This window comes from Phyllopteryx taeniolatus, chromosome 5 (assembly GCF_024500385.1).
Source record: "Phyllopteryx taeniolatus isolate TA_2022b chromosome 5, UOR_Ptae_1.2, whole genome shotgun sequence".
In the NCBI taxonomy this organism is placed as follows: Eukaryota; Metazoa; Chordata; class Actinopteri; order Syngnathiformes; family Syngnathidae; genus Phyllopteryx; species Phyllopteryx taeniolatus.
In genome coordinates, this window is record NC_084506.1 from 5,701,711 (window position 1) to 5,714,901 (window position 13,191).

Sequence of the window (13,191 nt, forward strand, 5' to 3'; positions counted from 1 at the left end):
TTTTGCGCATCCGGCTGCGGCTCCCCTGCATGCATGAGAGGAGAGTGCACCCGGCCAGTACGACACTGACTTCATCTCCATCACGCCATTGGACTTTGAAATCCTGCAAGACAATTTACTCACGACTACTACTACTACTCGCCTCTTTCCTTAAACATAAATATTTAATGTAACGTTCTTAGTTAAGTCTAAATGTACAGTGTATAGTAATGGGAATAACATACTCATTGTCTATCTATCTATCCGTGAACTATGACGCCCTCCAGTGGACAAACGAGAGACAGCAGTCTAACAATACTGTATCTGGGGTCCTCGGTTTACAACGGCATTCTGTTCAATTTCATTTCCCTCGCGGGATGAATACTAAAAGTATATCCATCACATAATTACATATTTGTAAGAAAAACGCTTAAAGGCCATACATTTGAATCAATCCAATGAAATATTTGATAGCGAATTGCTAGCTACCTCACTGACTATAAACTTTAGCCGTAGCAAACCAGCTTGCTTTACAACTACCGGTACTTGTTAGCTAGCTTTCTAACTAGCTATAAACTTGTTCCGAACTAACAACAACAAGCTAGCTAGCTAGAGGACTAACTGCGTAAAACTCATTTTTTTAAAAAGCCGATTTTCGACTAATTTAGGCACAGCTGCAACACAACGTTGTATGTCCGGAGCATCGTAAACCGAGGACACCTTGTAGTCAAAATACTCCTTTTCAAATCAAATTCAATCAATTATAAATCGAGAAAATGACACAGACAGACTATATGATTATATTTTTTTGTTTATTTCTTTGAAGTTACAACGTAAGCACATTTAACTCTTTCCTTTTTTTAAAAGAACAAAAAATTGAATAGCTTGTATCCTGAACAAAGGAGCTTAAAAGACAGAGGAAATTAAAACAGTAGGTATAAAATATTCTGTGTCGTTTACAAAAAAAAAAATACACTGATGAGTCAGGTCTTATTGAGAGCAATTAATCACAACTACTAATGCCAGGTACACACATACGGATAATCCGGCCAAATTTTTCGCTTCTTCTGATCAAAGTCAGCAAAGTCCCAATTATCGGACGTGGCGAAAAGATTATCCTGAGAGATTAGTTTGTGGGGTGTGGTGTGTTAAAACGTCATTTTCCTACGCCTCTGCTCCGAAAAAGGTTGGTGCTCACAGTCATAATTGTTAAACCTGTTCAATATTTACCATCACAAAAACTCATTTGTGTGGTCAACACCGGGTTTGGTCAATCTGCAGACTCAGTAATTGTGGAGATGATAGGTGGCGGTATTATCGTTGTTGCCATGTTGGTCATTTGAAGTACGCCACACACTAGCACCAAGCGCAGCTTTAGTCTCAAAAGAATTCATTGTAAACTTTGATTGAGAATGCTTGTGTGTTTCCCTTTCTCAAACACAGAACAGTGAATGTAATGCACTGCATTTAACTTTAGTATAAACTAACTTTTCTGAGTGCGATTCTACATGACTTGTGGTCCTGCTGCAACAAGCCTTTAGAAAAAGTAAGTGACCAAAAGAAGGATTGTTGGAATGTTGACTGCCTGGTGGGGGAAATAAAAGAGCACTTCAGTTGGACAACGTAACATTTTACAATTTGCATATAAGATGTGATTGAAACAAGAGTCAAGTCCTACTTCTCGTCGTCTTCACAGGAACCCAAACATGTACAAGTGTGTTATATAAAACCGACGTTAGGATTCACCACCTGCAAGAAAAGAAACAAAAGCTATCCCTACGCAAGTCAAACAACTAGTACAGTTAGGTACAAGCACTAGGCAACAACGAAACAAGGACCCACCCACAATGCCTTGGCCGACCGGTTCTCATGAGAATTGAACTGCCTCATTCAATGCTCTGATTTCACTTCATCACAAAGGAAACGCTGCTCAATAAAAGGCCAGTCGTACCTCAACGTGGCCGACATGCTACGCTGAATATGCTAGAATTGCTACAGAAATCTAATATTTTGCCATCATTTCAAAAGGTTTGCAGCATATTTATTTATTTAACAAATAGGTATAGCTGTATTTTGTTAACACAATTTAAATTAAAACCATAAACTGGCTTATGGAAGATGGAATTTTTTTTAATGGAAATAGGTTAGGTAACTGGCGTAATCCTGCTAACACTAACTAGCTTGCTAACCAACTAGCAAGCTGCCTTGCCAACCATATAGCAAGCTAGATTTCTACCTGATTAGCTGTCCATGTGCTAGCTTGTTAACAACTAGATACCTAACTAACCAACGATCTTGATAATCTACCTTGCTAGCTGACTGACTAACAAACTAGGGAGCTAACTACTAACTAACCAGCTAGCTTGTTGGCAAACTAATCTGCTATCTTGCTGACAAAGGATGAACATGCTACCTAACGGGCTCGTTATCCAGTTAGCTAGTTTGCTAACCAACTAGCTTGCTAACAAAGTAGCTAGCTACCCAGCTTGAGAATGAATTGCTCACTAGCTTGCTGATAAACAAAATACAGTATCAACTTGCAACCTAACCAAACAACTAGCTCGCTAATAAGCTAGCTATCTTACTGACTAACAACTTCGGCCACAAAAATAACCAGCTAGCTTGCTAACCAAGTTGCAAGCTTGCTTGATAACTACATACTAGTGAGCTTTGACTGTCAGTAACTATCAACTTGTGATCAAGCTAACCAGCGAGCTTGCCAACCGTCTAGCTTGCTAGCCGACTAACGAACAAGTTAGCTAGCTAACCGCATAAAAATGTGTTTAAAAAAAACACCAAAACATTTTCAGCGCTTTAGAAAATAAAAAAATATATAAAATCCAACTAAATTCTCATGAGAGCCGAGTCCAATGTCCGGCCAGAACCAGGTGTCCTCCCACCCCCCACAAAGCTTAGACAACTTGAACTCTGCGTCATGCCACACCAATACACAAAAGACACTCAAGAGAATGACAATGACTTTCCTAAAACGGAGAGGAGGAACGGGATGTCGGGAGAACGGAGAGCGTCTCCTTTGATTCCCGCTAATTGTCAGGATTACATTCAAACACTCAGACTGCAACTTTTTCACTGCGTCTGCAGGTCCTCCAGTTCCAAATGGAAGATTAGGGAAAAAAAGGGGAATCCGCATGGTTTCTTCCAGCCTTCTCAGTCTGGACTCTCAACGATAAAACCTGGAGCCAGGTGTGACACGGGTCCAAGTAACCATAAAAATCTTGCTGTAAAAAAATAAGTCTGGTTTAAGTAAGAACTACAACTCCATGTCCTGAGCCTCGTCCTCAGAAAAGTCCGACATGGAGCTCTCAGAGGAGGATTCGCCGCCGCCCTCCTCCTGCTCCTTTAGCGCCTCCTCTGTGGCGTACTTCTGGATGTACTCTGACAAAGAAAGACAAGTTAGGAAGGGGATTCAAGCTGGAAACATGGGGCCACCTCATTTAAAATCTAAGGCCTGCCGCACACTGCGCGATGCTGTCAAACCTGACTGGACCGGACCCTCGCATAAAAATGAGAGTTGCTGACTGACCCTGCACAGTGAGCGATTGGATATATGGACACTCTGAACAGCGAGCCTATATAGGTGTTTAATGCTGTACATTCAGTATACTGTACTTTATCGCTTTTGTAAAACCGTAAAAGGGTAGTTTAAAGGTTGAGGAAGAAGCATGTTACTAAAGAGAGTGGACGTGGCCGAGAATAAAAGCGAGTGTGGATATTTTAAAAGCATCTCGCTCGCTCGCTCACTCATTTGAACTACCCAGCGCCGTATGTAGAGCACACATACATTTTGACCACGAGCTTCACTTTTTCAGCCACAGGCACATTAGAAATTATAAATACTTTTAAGTATTTATATAAAACACGTTTGAAGCTTGATATACTGTATTTATATGGCTTGAGGGTGGCGCGCCGGCCGTTTGGTGTCTCGCTTGCCTTAATGCCAGAAGCATAGTTTTAGCATGAGTGACAGTTTATGTGCATTTTTATTGGCTGTAAACTGAGACGTTGCACAGTGTGCACCGGCGATTCAAATTTTGAATCATGGCAAAACCAGTGGCAGGTTGAAAGGCCACTCATGAAAACAGTTGCTTAACCATGCACACCGGGACAATTCAATCGGGTTCAATTCCCACCCCACCTCCCCCCAAAAAAATAAAAAATAAAATAACATCTCAAAAGTAAATATAAAAAAATATATCTTTTAATTTGGGAATTTTATTGTGAACATTTTGGAATTAGATAAATAGGAATCAAGATGTCGTGAATGAAGTAAACAGTTTGAAGTTGGAATGGTTTGAATCAGTCAAGAACATGTAAAATATCTGCATTAATTTGGGAATGTTATCACTGGGAAAGTGGAATAATGAAAAATGTGGGGATTTCGGGAATGTGAAATTTGTGTTTGAATTTGTAATGGAAAAGATGTGGAACATTTTTATTGTCTCATTCATTTGAATATTTGTGGGACAAAAATGTGGAATCCTGTAAAAAGGGTGAATTTTTGGAATGTGCAAAGTAGTTCTTAACAAGTTGGAATGGTTTGAATCGGTTGAGAAATGTGGAAATGTAAGCACGTCAAAAAAATGGAAAGAAATACCGTAATTTCTCGTATACAATGCGCACCCATGTATAATACGCAGCCCCAAAGTTAATCTCAAAATTCTGGAAAACCCTTTTACCTATGTATAATGCATTTTTACAATGCATGATTTTGCTTCTACCCATATGATCGAAACATTAAGTATTATCTGTATTTTATTAGTTTTTTTCAAATAATTATTCTGAAGTTAAGCATTTTATTTGAACAGGTAATCCTTTTTTTTATTTACTTGCTCTTATTTTGAAATTCACAGCCCTACTTTTATTTAGTAAATTAGATAACACACAGTTGTGCTCATATGTTTGATTACCCGGGCAGAATTTGTAAGATGGTTACAGTGCTTTAAAGAAAACATGAAGGACCAGGCGAAACACATTTTATTTTAATGGGATTCAAATTAAACAGTCAAGCATTTCAGAAAAGCATTATCATTAAACAAAACATAACCATAAAGAAATTAATGATGGTTGTTGTTCAGTCATCAGTCATATTTAAAAATAAAACAATATTTCACACATTCTGCCAGGGTATGTAAACGTATGAACACAACTGTACATATATGCAGTCATGTACCCCTGTCATATTGGAATGAAAGTGTAGGCTACACTTTTTTATAACCACTAGGTGGCGGTGGCATTTTGGAATGAAAGTGTACAACGTTTTCATAACCACTAACAACTATACATTTATAAAATGAGAAAGTTTATTCCATTTGCCCCTATAACTATGTATAATGCGCACTATTGACTTTTGACATTTTTGGGGGGAAAAACAATGTGCATTATACATTAGAAATTATAGTAATAAAAGAAATAGTTTTGGGTGCAGAATAACACTTCTGAAAGCTGAAGCATTTGTTGTATCGTATTGTGTCATGTGAGACCTTTGATCTTGTGTTTGTAATCCTCCGGTCGGTGAAGGTACATGGCGGCGGCGTCCCCGTTCAGAGGATCGATGGGGTTGGGGTAGGCGAGCAGCTGGGGCAGGAAGGACTCAAAGATGTTGGTGAGGTCTGGAGATGAAATGGAGAGAACAAAAATGGAGTTAGCCAGAGAGAGACATGCACGTTTTAAACAAAACATTATTATCATTTTTGTATCTATGTATTTTGTAATACATTTAAAGTATTTGAATGCATTAATCCTAAAACGAAAGTCCCAAGTTTGGGAACATGTCGTGGTTGATCTGGTTTGACGCTGTTTCTTCAGCTGCCACTCGGCCAGTCAAACCTGAAGCTCAACTGACACTTCGCGACTTGCGTGTGGGTGAAGCTGCTTGTTACACCTATGGAAAAAAAATGGTGTTGCATTGCTGCCTTGGCGATGCCACACAGCTTCCTGTCACAGTTTCAAAAATACCATTGCAAACATGCTGTGTTCTCTTGTTTGTCTAAATGGAAATAGCTCCAATGGCCTGTCAGTCTTATTGTGCTAATAATGCAACACATGACAACAGTTATGCAGTGCCGCTGGGGTTCTGGAAAAAAAAAATAAAAAAAAAAAACCTTCCAGCCCTCCATTTTCTATAGCGCATCCATGCGGCTACTTCAACTTTTAAGTTGAATATGTATAGCATGGCCATTAGGTAGCATAAGAAGGGCATTTTGACTGTGTGACAACACTGGAGTGCTAGTGACGTACCGTAGAGTGCCGTCCACGTCTGGTTAATGACGTCCAAACATACTGTTCCTGACCTGCGAGGACAAGCAACACAGTCAGAATAACATTATCGGTGACAATGGTATAACGCAACTCAACTTTATTTCTAGAGATCTTCCACAACCACTGCAGCTGTAACAAAGTGCTCTGCCTAAAACATAAAATACATTAAAATAATAATCATCCAATAATGAATAACTAAATAATTAAAATATTCAAGGGCTCCCTTTACATTGGCGTTTGGCACAAAGGAAGTGCAGTTTTATTCTCTCTTGTTGCACAGTCTACATGTTGTGTGAAGCTGTTAGTAGATGAGAGAGAAGCGCAAGACTGACTTCTCCAACGCCTTGTATGAGGGCGCCGAGATCACCGATGTCCATGGCCGCCATGCTACAATTTTAATTTCACAATCACAGCCCGTAATGACGCCCACGTTTGCCACAAGCTGAGTTTGAATGTACAAACAACTGCAGTTTTCCTAACATATTGTCCAGTTTGTCCTTTGCCGAGTCATACACATACAGAAGAAATTTTTCTCCTGTACTGTTTAGAGTTCACTTTCTCTCTCTCGTCACTTTATCTTAGTGAAGAACGTGACAGTCAAAAATGCTGAAAACAGTCCGAAACGGGTTCGCACAATGCACAAGGTACAATAAATGACCCAAAAAAGGGTGAAAAAGTAAAAATTAAGGAGAAAATTAGCAAAGCTGTTGTAACAGGCCGCCAAATGACAGGCACCTCTTTCATTAACCTCACACTATATAACGCTTCAAAGAGGTTACAACGTACTGAGGAACCTCGGTTTACCACCGTCCTGACGGTTTCGAAGTTATGAACGGGGGCGCGAATGAGAAGCCACTATATAGCGGGAGAAAACTGTACATGAAATATTTACTGTACTTCACAACTGTGTTAGCAATAGACAACACAGCCAACGAAACAGAAATGCGTTGTAAACTGAGGACCCCAGGAACTTGAGGTGAAAAGGGTGTGTGGAATACCGAACAGTCATAGGACAATCAAAAATGACTTACGCTTCATCAATGTTGGGATGAAATATTTTGTTCATGAAACCTGTTTTAAAAAAAAAAACAAAGTGGGGGAAAGTGTGATTTTTAAACAGTGGAGAGTGAGACTTATAAATAGATCACACAGGCAAAACAATACACACCTATTGATGGAGATTTGAAGGGGTATTTGTCTGGTAGATCCACTCTGACCTTCCACACGCCTCCTTCGTAAGGTGCTGGAATGAGACAAAGCCAGGATTTCAAAATGGAATCAACAGAAGCCAAAAATGCACTTTGGCTGTATTGTAGATACCAAAAATATGAGGTTGATTTTTAGGAGGCTCTTACATCCGGCGGGTCCGTGGAACTTGACCACAAACTCATTGAGTCCACTCAGGATGGTGACCTCGTGCTTGCTCTCGATGCTGACGTCTGGTTAAGGAAATACGCCATGAGAGCGGGAAACACACAGAACACGATGCCGAACAAGAAGCTGTTTACTTTCTGTTTTTAGATGTTGAGTGTATGAATCAATAGCTGCCATTGTGATGGGAAGATCAATAATGCAGCTCACAAGTTCCTTTTCCAGAAAAAAACACTTCTACAATTATTTAAATAATGCACTCAATGTAATGTCATAATTAATGATACCACATAACACCCCGCCACACATACTGCAAGACCAATGGCAAGTCTGGCTTTTGTTACCATGACGACCAGGGGCAGAGAATGAGTCTTGTGACTATAGAACTTTACTGAACATTTACACACAGTTAAACACAAAACTGGCTGCTATAAAAAAAAAATAGAAAAAAATAATAGAAGGCGACAGTAGATTTTGTCCTTTGATAGCCTACATAGGAGTCAATAGGAGTAGGAAGAGGCAAAAAAAAAACATATTGGGTATGTACAGGTAGTTGCCTCTACTTGCTGTATCATATTTTGAGGCTCCACATACAATATATTGCATTGTATTATTTTTTTATTGAACCGCAAAAACATAGCTTGATTGTCAAGGAAAAAGGATTGCCACAAAGAAAGGAAACGGGCAAGAATAAAGGTAAGAATGTGAAGATTTTGAGAGGCTAATGGCAATGCAGGTTGCGGGCACCCAGCTTGATCTCGCTAACGCTTTGTATATGGGAAAATTTTTTTGTGTGTGTGAAAGTTCACATGCATTTGCGCTGTTGCATCTGTGATGTTGAGGTGGCGTTCACTTGTGATTTCAATTTTATAGGTGAATTCAAATCTTGACTCGCAGCAAAACTAGCGGCTGACAGTCAGCCACTCATGAAAACCAGTTGCCGAACCCTGTACGACAGTTCAGTCGGGTTCAGGCGCGTTGCTCAGTGTACAGTGGGTCTAACATAACGCTAATCTATGCAACCCAAAAAACTCAATGTACCTCTGCTTACCCTTCAAAGATGTGGGTGTTACTGCACGATAGTACCTTTGCCTGATAGTGGCCCAGCTGAGCTGATCGCATCAGGGGTGGAGAAACTTGTTGTGATGGTTATTATGTGAATTAGCCAAAGTGTACAACGTCTCACGCACATTTTCAGGACTAGGCAGATAACCAAACCTTAAACTATACAGTTTTATCCAGTCTATTAAAAAGTACATTATACATGATTATGTCCCCTTTGCGGCACGGTGGGCGGCCGGTTAGCACATCTGGCTCACAGTTCTGAGGACCCGGGTTCAAATCGGGCCTCGCCTGTGTGGAGTTTGCATGTTCTCCCCGTGCCTGCGTGGGTTTTCTCCCGGTACTCCGGTTTCCTCCCACATCCCCAAAAACATACGCAATAGGTTGATTGAAGACAACACGTTCCAAAAAAGCTGGGACAGGGTCATGTTTAACACTGTGTTACATCACCTTTTCTTCTAACACCATTCAATAAACGTTTGGAAACTGAGGACACTAATTGTTGACGCTTTGGAGGTGGAATTCTTTCCCATTCTTGCTCGATGTACAGCTTCAGCTATTCAACTGTCCGGGGTCTCCGTTGTCGTATTTTACGCTTCAAAATGCGCCACACATTTTCAATGGGAGACAGGTCTGGACTGCAGGCAGGCCAGTCGAGTAACCGCACTCTTTTACTACGAAGCCACGCTGTTGTAACACGTGCCGAATGTGGTTTGGCATTGTCTTGCTGAAATAAGCAGGGGCGTCCATGAACAAGACGTTGCTTGGATGGCAGCATATGTTTCTCCAAAACCTGTATGTACCTTTCAGCATTAATGGTGCCTTCACAGATGTGTAAGTTACCCATGCTATTGGCACTAACACAGCCCCATACCATCACAGATGCTGGCTTTTGAACTTTGCGTTCATAACGGTCCGGATGGTTCTTTTCCTTTTTGACCCGGAGGACACGACGTCCACAATTTCCCAAAACAATTTGAAATGTGGACTCGTCGGACCACAGAACACTTTTCCACTTTGTGTCAGTCCATCCTAGATGAGCTCGGGCGCAGAGAAGCCGGCGGCGTTTCTTGGTGTTGTTGATAAATGGCTTTTGCTTTGCATAGTAGACTTTCAAGTTGCACTTCCGGATGTAACCCTGAACTGTATTTACCAACATTGCTTTTCTGAAGTGTTCCTGAGCCCATGCGGTGATATCCTTTACACATCGATGTCGGTTTTTGATGCAGTGCCGCCTGAGGGATCGAAGGTCACGGGCATCCAGCGGCCTCGCCACTTTCATGCGGTGATTTCTCCAGATTGAGAAACATTGTCCTTAAACTATTTTCTCACACACTTGTTCACAAAGAGGTGACCCTCGCCCCATCTTTGCTTGTGAATGAGTGAGAAATTCAGGGAAGCTCCTTTTATACCAAATCATTGCACCCACCTGTTCCCAATTAGCCTGTTTACCTGTGAGATGTCCCAAACAGGTGTTTGATGAGCATTCCTCAACTTTCTCAGTCTTTTTAGCCACCTGTCCCAGCTTTTTTGGAACGTGTTGCAGCCATCAAATTCTAAGGTCATGATTATTGGCTAAAAACAATCAAGTTTATCAGTTTGAACATTAAACATCTGGTCTTTGTAGTGTATTCAATTAAATATAGGTTGAACATGATTTGCAAAGCATTGTATTCTGTTTTTATTTGTTTAACACAACGTCCCAACTTCATTGGAATTGGGTTGTAGAAAACCATTACTACAAAATATTTGTACATTACTGATATTTTTAATGGCTCAGACTAATGAATAGTCTGATATATATTTTTAAAAGGGCTGAGTGAAGTGCATCTATGTTCTCTCGTGTTTGTCCTCATTAGGGTCACAGGTGGGCTGGAGTCATTTCCAGCTGATTTGAGCGAGAGGTGTGGTACACCATGGACTGGTTGCCAGCCAACTACAAGGCATATAGACAAGCAAGCATTCACGCTCACAGTCACAATCACACCTATGGACAATTTAGTATTCAATGAACCGAACGTGAATGTTTTTGGAAGATGGGAACTACCCGAATAGAGACTTAGAAAGCCGTGCCCGCCCACCACTGAGTTCTGGAGGACCAAACGCAAAAAAAGCTCGTCTTGCGGGGCCTGTTCCGACACGTTGTTGTTCCGCTCATCAGCTGTGAATTCGATGTGCGTGAAGCCCCACCCTCTGCCATGTTCCGGATGGTAACAGCCTGACCAATCAGAGAGCGGCGTCTCGCTGCAGGACAAAAACAAAACAATTGAGCTCCGTTGCCCGAGAAAAAAAAGAAAAAAAAAAACTTAATCTCACCCCAACGCGGAAAAAAATGGAAATATACGTCCATGTAAAAATCTCTTTTAACAATTTTCCCCCCAGAAAGACTGTAAACAAATATAACCATTGTGGGACGTTACAAATTGCTGAAGGATAAAAAGTCACAATTTAAGAACCTGCGGTGACATCTTTACATAAATCTGTTAACCATTCAAAAATAAATCAGTGGAGGAAAAGAAGAAGACAGTTATATCGTCATATAACATATCGATGGGCTCACACGAACCCAAAATATTAGTTAGCATAGCCCTCATTTGTTGTCTGTCAGCTAGCAGGCGTTCACGGAACCCGTGACAAAATGCAAGTGTTTCCCCGACATAAAATAGCCTCCAAACATCCGCAAAGTCAACCCTTGGTCCCTAGAAAATGTGCGGTCGAGCAGCTGTGGTTAGAAAGAGCGAGACGACGACATGTTTGTTTTTCTTTGCTTGTTTTTCTCGCCTGATAACAACCTGGAGCTAACTCGGAGTTAGCCCCTTATGTACAGTAGGTAACAGCGATGCTAACACTGGCTAATTGCAAACAACAAAGAATGTGGAAAAAAATGACAATAATTTATAAGAAATATAGCCTCGTAAATAGAATGCAAATTTTGGTCATAGCAGTGTCATTGACACACAAGTGGGGAGCTACTTTTCCCCCCCAACATCCCATTCTTGTGAAAGAGCACAATAACCATCCAAAACAACACCTGGCAAACACTACAAAGTATTTTACTTGTTTTTCATCCAATGAGGCGTAAGTGTTACAACATTGTAAGAAAGGATACAGTTTCACCACGTCGGTGTCCATTCGCCTCTTGCCAGGACTTGGGGACGACATTTTTGTATGTGTATTCCTTCCAGAAGTGAGCTAAAAAATACTGCGGTGGTGCTCCCTTTTTCCGCCGTGGAAATAGCTACAAAACCTGCGGGACTGAATCGTCAGCCTTCCCACGGGCTCCATAAACAAAAGGCCGGTTCTGTCATCGTCCACTTTGTCTTTTTGGTTTTTTGGTGTTGGTGTTGGTGGTGGTGGTGGTGGTGGTGGGGCGGGGGAGTAATATTTCGAGTGCTTCGGCGAGTTTTGTGCTCGTCCTCGTCCGAAGACGTCAAGCTCCAGTCAGGGGAGGAGTTGGGGTATAGAAATACAACACACAGACACGCGACCGCGTCGCACCACTTCATTTAACACGGGCTATTAAAACTATTCGTGTCATTTATGACCATGAAGCCGACGTGTAATCACAGGTTTCATTGAACGTGGTACGTGTTGTACTTTGGCGGTAACACGAATACCTTTCTGTTGCTATTGGTTCTATGTTCCCCCAATAGTTGCCACAGTATCAAAATGTTCGCGTTGGGGGTCATTCTGTCTAGGCGCTCGTGGTCCCTCGGCCACCGTAGTTTTACATACAATGTGATACAGAGGGAAAGTGTAGGGGGGGGGGGGGGGGGGGGGGGATAAAATAAATCAGAACAACAACTTTTGATTTTGTTTTACAATAGTAGGAGAGTTGCAGTTTCAAGCAAGAATGACAAATTAATCATTAATATAATGACATGGATTTAATTGTAAATATACAGCTCTGGAAAAAAATAAGACATTTGCAAAATCATCGGGTTCTCTGATTTAGCTTTTTATATGTGTATATTCAAGCTATGAATAGTAATAGCTATGAATAAAATGTAATCACATACTGTCAGTATGTATAGTGCCCTCTGTTGGATGCATTTAAGAACTACTGGTGTCAACAGAAGCATCAAATTAATATTAATAACGATATAGAGCTCTTTTGATAATGTTTGTAAACAACAGGTGTCATGGTACTTGTGTATTGCAGAAAGTGGTTGACTATCACTGATTTGAAAGTAAAATGATGACAAAAACTTGTGTTTAGGGTTGTCACCAGGGGGAACTCGTCATCTCCAGTTGCCAGTTTTATGACTTGCTTGCCAAATTCTTGACTAAACTTAGTAGCCAAGAGACTTGAATTAACTTTGACTAATTAAACCCACCCACACACAAAAAAAAAAAAAAAAAGAAATCGAATCATGTATAAAACTGTGGGTCCGAAATCATAAAATGTATTGAATCGTGACCCTGTTGTATCATTACAGTACTAACAATATGTATAAAATGCAGTGTTGTACCTGAATGAGTTCAATGAATGAAAGTTCA

The 13,191-nt window shown here is 40.8% G+C and overlaps 1 protein-coding gene across 6 annotated transcripts; it reads right to left on the reverse strand.

The window, feature by feature from the left end:
* Positions 1 to 772: 772 nt before the first annotated feature.
* Positions 773 to 12,135, reverse strand: LOC133477862 (ubiquitin-conjugating enzyme E2 H-like). 6 transcript variants are annotated; one of them, XR_009788498.1, is made up of 8 exons: positions 10,882 to 11,780; positions 7,614 to 7,697; positions 7,427 to 7,501; positions 7,290 to 7,329; positions 6,238 to 6,290; positions 5,481 to 5,609; positions 1,658 to 3,375; positions 773 to 1,564 (listed from the first exon to the last, which is right to left on the reverse strand). XR_009788498.1 is itself a non-coding variant. In XM_061773129.1 (7 exons), exons 1-7 carry the CDS (start codon positions 11,851 to 11,853, stop codon positions 3,251 to 3,253), a joined length of 552 nt encoding a protein of 183 aa, XP_061629113.1. In that variant the 5' UTR covers positions 11,854 to 12,135; the 3' UTR covers positions 773 to 3,250. The 6 variants fall into 6 exon arrangements, 5 of the variants coding, with proteins under 5 accessions (XP_061629113.1, XP_061629111.1, XP_061629115.1 ...); XM_061773129.1 differs by lacking the exon at positions 10,882 to 11,780 and adding an exon at positions 11,801 to 12,135 and having other exon boundaries at positions 773 to 3,375; positions 7,614 to 7,690; XM_061773127.1 differs by having other exon boundaries at positions 773 to 3,375.
* Between the last annotated feature and the right edge of the window lie 1,056 nt (positions 12,136 to 13,191).